Below are 6,442 nucleotides of genomic sequence, written 5' to 3'. Positions count from 1 at the left end.
TATTAATTAGATTTTTTGGAGTTGAAAATTGCATAATATTAGAAGATTTTAATTGATTTTTAATATTTTTTTAAAATATAAAATGAGTATAAAAGAAATAAAAACATATAATTAGATAATTGGACTCACTCCTAAAAACCATCTATGTTTTTGAATCTAGATCTAAAAGCCCCTAATTTGTTTTGTTTTGTATAATAGATGCCGTACCAGTAAGGGAATGAATGGCAGCCAATAAGGATTATAAAACACTGCAAATAATTTAAAAAAAAAAATATCATAACAAAGAAAATGTTAAACGTCAATCAATATAAAATAATATATATATATTACTTTTCTTTTCCAACAAGCTTAAGCCACTCTTACCATGCGATTGTCATTTATACTTTATTCTATTCATCGAATTTCAAATTTTAGATTTTTATTTTTATTGATTTAAAATATATTTTCTTTAACAAATTGGGTCGGGTTATATTACCTGATAATATTACAGGTTAATTTCAGGTCGGATCATATTACCTATTTACTTTAACGGGTATTACACAATACGACCCATTAACATATTGAATATGTCACGAAAATGGAATAGAAAACACGACACGAATGTGAGGTTAACTTTGTATGACTATTATTAGGACCGTACATTGGAGTGCCATAATAATGATGTGACCAGAAATATTAGTGACAACACATGTGACAATAAATATTAGAAACCAACATTTGAGTGCCATAATGATGATGTGACAATTAATTTTTGTAACCTTGTTTTTCATGATTTCATGATTTTAAATGCTTGATTAAGTCACACCAATGATGGAGAAAACTTTAGCTTGTATTATTCAAGTTAGAAACAAGAAGGTGAGTGTCGAGTTGTATTTCAGAATTTTGTGGCTATAAAGAATGCAACTTTCAATTTTTGGTTGTAATGAGTGCGCTACATGAATTAACTATAAGAAACTATTTTTTAAGAGCGAACTAACTGACGAGTATCCCACACTGGCATGTGCGGTGGTGAAAGTCAGGGACCAAATTCATCAACTTTGAAACTCAAGGACCAAAATGAGGAGTTGCATCAATTTCGAAGACCATTTGCAAGAAATACCTTTATTTTGTGTAATCCACGTGTCACAATTTTATTGGATTTGTGGGTCCCACCTAAAACTAACAGAATAGTTGACAGAATTTAAACGGAATGACCAAATTGTTGTGCGGTAGTGAATGTTAGGCACGACATTGATTGATTTTGAAAGTGAGGGACCAAAATAATGAGTTTGATCAATCTCAATGATCATTTGTGATAAAAGCCCATTGGTCTCTAACGATTTGAGTTCTCGCATGCTGTGTTTTTCAGGGACACGTATGTGCAAAGATGTGAAAGTTCACCCACTTTCATCTTTGAGATTTTTTTATGGTCTTTAGAGTATCGAATACTCCGAGTCTTTTCACTGTTTGATTTTTGATAAAAAAAATTAAAAAAAAAAAAAAAAAAAAAAAACAAAAGACAAAAATCAAGATGCAACAGTTCAAATGCGCAAAATTTCCTATACTCTAGAGCACCATATAATTTGTGTTCTATCTTCATCATGCACTCCTTTTCCCTATATTAAACACAATAGCCCTTGCTTAGAAGAACAATATCTTTGAAGAAGGCCATGGCTTGTGAGAAGAGCAAGATACTGATATTTGGAGCAACAGGGTATCTAGGCAAGTACATGGTGAAAGCAAGCGTTTCTTTGGGCCATCCAACCTATGCCTACGCCCGACCAATCAAACCCAACACTGACCCTTCCAAGCTTAAGCTGCACAAAGAATATGAAGCCATGGGACTCACCATCTTCCAAGTAATTAATTATATATATAGTAACGCTAATTAACCTCTCATTTCTTAGTTGGCTAAATCCTACTAGTTAACTGATCATGTTTTATATATAGTTACTCAATTCAATACTTAGGATGTGCATTACCTGTTAGAACCAATTTGATATGGTGTGAACTGAACAGGGTGAACTCGATGAGCACGAAAAGCAAGTCGCAGCGCTTTGACAAGAAAACCATGAGAATTGGGCTGGGTTTGAAGGATATTATTTGAACTGATAAGGGTGATTTTGTCCGGACGGTTTGGGACGAATTACCCCTTCACTTCACCTTATTTACAATAAACCCATCAGATTTGGGCTGTGTTGGAAGGGTAATTATTAGAACTTATCAGGGTAATTTTGTCTGTAGGGTTTCTTCGACTTCTTCTTCCTCTCTCTTCATTTCTCTTAACCTCTAGCCCTAGCGCTGCTCACCCCCGTTCTTCTTTTCTAAAAGAAAACCCTAGCCACTCAATTTCTCTCAACTCTAGCCGTACCTCAACCAATTTCTCTCAACTACGGCCTCCATTTTAGCAGCTCCACCTCGATTCCATCCGCCTTCCTCCCGGCGAAGACTTTGGCATTATCAGGTAATCCTAGCAACGACCCAAACCCTAACATTACAGAAATTTGATAGCAAGAATCGTTCTTTCCCAAACCCTATCGTGTTTCCATAAGTTTGATAATGAAAGTTCGTTTTTTGGAATTTATAAATTTTGTGTTTTTGCTCTGTAGAAGCATGATTTGAGTTTTTTTTATTTATAAATTAATTAAAAGGTTGGTTTTTATGGTTGCGTAGCTCATATTCATTGCAGTCTAGATCCCAACAACCCAAGGATGATATTTCCATGCTAGGGCTCTAGGATCGTCAACCCATCGATGATATTTCGCTCAAACTCGCAGATCCATGTTCGATCCTCCAGTTTCAGAGCAAAACATTGATCCAGTTCCCAGATACACAAGAAGCAAAGGTAAAGACTCGGTTTGTGCCTCAAAAAATATACTCTCTTCTCTGTTGTGTGCTTGAATGCCTCGGATCTGGGACCCTGGATTGCTGAAAATTAATTTCTTTGCACCCCAACTATGAATTTTAGCATTTTTTTTTTTCGGATTAATGCAATCACAATGTTATTTTATTGATTTTATTTACCATTTGTTGTTGAATTTATTTCTGTAGGAAAGGTACTAATTACCGAAGTGTAAAGGATAAGATTTTATTGTACTACCTGCGCTCAGCAGCTCAGTCTTTCCCCTCCTACTCCAGTTGTCTTACGTTTTCTGTTATGCATTTCACATTTCTTGGAATGGATAATAGATAACTACATATTCGAAGTTGGGGATAATTAGGTTTTTATTTATTTGCTTTTTGTCATGGTTACTCATAATTTTGCTTTAGTTTGGTTTTTGATTGGATAATATTTTGATTTGCTTTAAGAGTTCTGATCTTCCACTATAATTGTGATTTGATTTATGAACTGATATTCACACATTTGAAACTGATGTGCAGACCATCATGAGGATCACCACACCCATGATCATGTTCATGATCCTGGTGTTTCTTCTATCAGCATAGTTTGTGAAGGGAACTTAGAACTTGGAAAGGTAGGATCTCTGTTTTGTCGTATTTTGCAATATATTTGATAATTTCTTCTGTGTCTTCCATGTGGACCTGTTGCCTTTGAATGAGACAAGTACACATTTGAGGGCCAGTTGCATCCAGAGTCTTTGTCCAGGCATGTATGAAAGAAAACCTGACAAAAACTACTGATTTCGTTTTTATTTTTTCAGGCTAACATATGGCTTGGTACACTGTTGTTGAAACGAAGTGAGGACATATATCGTATGAAAGGTCTTCTATCAGTTCAAGGAATGAAAAAGAGATTTGTCTTCCAGGTGAGAAACTTGCTGCTAATGGACATTGACATCTTTTTTATGTTAATGGATTTTTGGATCGTGTCTTTACTTTCTGATAGAGAAGTTTGATTTTAGCTTATTTGTTTCTACGGATTAATGCATTCAAAATATTATTTTGTATGATTTTTTACATACGTTTGTGGATGAAGGGTTTAGGTGCTCTGAAAATGCCCACCCTTATTTTTTTTACACCAAGTGTATATGGCAACCCAGGCATTCCAACTTGCTCAGGTACTTCAATCTTTTCAGTTTTTGGTAATTTTTGCCCCTGTTTGGTTGCTGGGAAGGAGAGGGAAAATAAGGGAAATCATCAAAGTTGATACATATCATTTGTTTTTAGTCACATTGATTTTTATTGTGAGAAATTATGTGATTATTTTTTTATAATTACCTGTGGAATTGAATAGTATTATCTAAAGCTCTCCCACTGCTCAGTTGTATCTATATTAAGAAATTGCTGAGTAGATGGACTACAAAACTCAAATTCCCTCCTTCTGTATATTTGCAGTTGCTTTTCCGTGTAAATCTTCTCTTGCAAAGAAATTCAAAGGCCTCTAATTGTATTCATGGACTATAACTGTAATTATACAATGTACATTATTATTTAAATATAAAAAGGTATAATTTATATATAGTCAATTTAGACTCATTAAAATATACAATCTTTAAATACAAAAGTAAATTTTAAAGAAGTTGAAGTAATATATGAATGCTATGTGATTTATTATGTTCAAAATTGAAATTGGAATCATGTTGTTCTTTGATATGAATGAAGTGTGGTGTTCTCCTTCAAAAAGTTGAAATTAGGTCTCTCCATCCCCTTAATTTCATTTTCTATTAGCAAAGAACTGGGATACCAATGTACTTATGTGTATTGTTTCAATTTCTATGTTTGCTAATCTTTTCCCAGGGAAATACTTCATTTAAGGAAAAGCCTGAAATAATGTTGTCAAGTGCTATACTGAAGCTATCAGATTGAACATGATGTGTGCAACTTAGATTGCAACCCTGCAATTGCTTACTTGGAGGTAATAGTCATTCTATTGCATGCATATCTTTAGAATCTTTGTTTTTTATAACTATTGGTGAAAGCACTGCAGACCAAATCATGTTATATATGCTTATTGTAAACAGTTATGTTTGTAAATTTGAAGCCCAAATTAACATAATTTTCTCCCCTGTTTGACCACGCATTTATGAATGTTGGATTAAAATGTGTTTATTTTTGGGAAGAAATGAGACGGTTGGTTTGAGTTTTAGAAGCCTTTGTTTTTCTGCCTTTTATGGCAATGAAAAAAAAGGGGGAAAACATTGGTCTTAATTGTAATTTCCAATTCTTTACACTGTTAGTAGTTAAAATTAGGGGAATGGCTATTAATATAATTTTTGGTGTATTTCAAGCTTCTAATTCACAAACTGAGTGAAGGTCACAATAAGTATTAGTCACTACGAGAGTGTTGGACTATCCTCATTCTGGAACCAGGTTTAAGAGGCCCCTGACAATGACATTGAAACGGGTATATAACCCTCTTCTTTTCGTCTTTTAGTCTTTCACTTACTCGAGCATATGCTGTCATTTAAAATTAGTGGTCTGGTTAATGTACCTGCAGTATCAGTAGTTCCTCTCTTTTTAATGGAGTGATTCCCTTTCTTGGGCATGTAAAATCTTGGTGTCTGTAAATGCACACATCACATGACTTTTAACACAAGTCTTGCTTCTATCATTTGATGTTGCAGTGGGTAAGCTCTGAATTTAATGAATTGTTCAACTTTGAATTTAATGAATTGTGGTGTTTTATCTTCTGAATTTCTAACCTATTAATATTGGAAGACCTAAAAGATTATTCCAATGTATTGTTTCTGGATTTATTCAAATTAGTAGTGAAATGATGGTATTTATAAATTTTAATTTTTTTTTCTATGATTTACATGTTGATGCAGATTTATTCTCTACGATTCTCTGGTTAGGGTAAGCATTTTGGTGAGCTTTGATTTTGTGAGGGTAAGCTCTTAATCTTTCCTCTATCGTTTTGTAGTTCATCCTATTGTTTTAATTTAGAGCTATTTTAATGCTTTTATGTTTGTCGTTCCGTGCTGGGAAATTGGAAAGCTCTGGAAACAATATAGTTCTTGAGCTAATGTGAAGATTTTGGGTTGAACATTGTGCTGTGAAGATATTGGGTTTAATATTTGATTCCGTTTTTCATTTTGCACTTACAAAAACAGAGGATTGTGGTTAATTATTGTGATGTGAAGCTTCTATTTGATGTCGACTTAATGAGTAGCGATGTAAATTAAACTATGTATTTTATGGATTAATTCACATATCTCTTGCTTTTTCTTTCATTTGGAGATAATTGTGTAAATGTGTGGTTTTGTGAGCATTACTCATGTAAAACATGCGTTCTCTAAATTATTACATTTAAGAATGCGATTATATCGCTGTAGCATTTTCAGTTAAATTTTCTATGAATATTATTCATGATTTGAAAACCCGCAGCAAGGCGCGGGCAGTCCTGCTAGTTCCTCCTAAATCCCAACTGCCCTTGTACTCCCAACAGCTTCTATTTCTTCTTCAATTATATTAAAAAAATTACACCGATTACCTCGCTTGACAAACGAAATGGAAAAGACTTTGCCGTGTGAAGTACCCTTCAGCTACAAAAAATGTTGTC

General features: G+C 33.8%; 1 protein-coding gene across 6 annotated transcripts; it reads left to right on the top strand.

Moving 5' to 3' along the window:
* The first annotated feature begins 1,591 nt into the window (after positions 1–1,591).
* Positions 1,592–6,069, top strand: LOC137743471 (uncharacterized). 6 transcript variants are annotated; one of them, XM_068483369.1, is made up of 9 exons: positions 1,609–1,838; positions 1,999–2,443; positions 2,653–2,824; positions 3,361–3,455; positions 3,642–3,746; positions 3,917–3,998; positions 4,678–4,795; positions 5,709–5,769; positions 5,878–6,069. In XM_068483369.1, exons 3-7 carry the CDS (start codon positions 2,761–2,763, stop codon positions 4,692–4,694), a joined length of 363 nt encoding a protein of 120 aa, XP_068339470.1. In that variant the 5' UTR covers positions 1,609–1,838; positions 1,999–2,443; positions 2,653–2,760; the 3' UTR covers positions 4,695–4,795; positions 5,709–5,769; positions 5,878–6,069. The 6 variants fall into 6 exon arrangements, with proteins under 6 accessions (XP_068339472.1, XP_068339471.1, XP_068339468.1 ...); XM_068483371.1 differs by lacking the exon at positions 3,917–3,998 and having other exon boundaries at positions 1,592–1,838; positions 5,709–5,770; positions 5,867–6,069; XM_068483368.1 differs by having other exon boundaries at positions 5,709–6,069.
* The last annotated feature ends 373 nt before the right edge of the window (positions 6,070–6,442 follow it).

Source organism: Pyrus communis, chromosome 8 (assembly GCF_963583255.1).
Source record: "Pyrus communis chromosome 8, drPyrComm1.1, whole genome shotgun sequence".
Lineage (NCBI taxonomy): Eukaryota > Viridiplantae > Streptophyta > Magnoliopsida > Rosales > Rosaceae > Pyrus > Pyrus communis.
Note: the sequence above shows the minus strand (reverse complement) of the source record. Positions and strands in the feature narration are given on the sequence as shown.

What these genes read in the sequence shown, in the direction of transcription:
- LOC137743471 (XM_068483367.1), top strand. Translation starts at nt 2,761, where the DNA reads ATGTTCGATCCTCCAGTTTCAGAGCAAAACATTGATCCAGTTCCCAGA. An exon ending in GGAACTTAGAACTTGGAAAG is followed by an intron (nt 3,456 to 3,641) that starts GTAGGATCTCTG and finishes TTATTTTTTCAG; the next exon opens with GCTAACATATGGCTTGGTAC. An exon ending in AAAAGAGATTTGTCTTCCAG is followed by an intron (nt 3,747 to 3,916) that starts GTGAGAAACTTG and finishes TTGTGGATGAAG; the next exon opens with GGTTTAGGTGCTCTGAAAAT.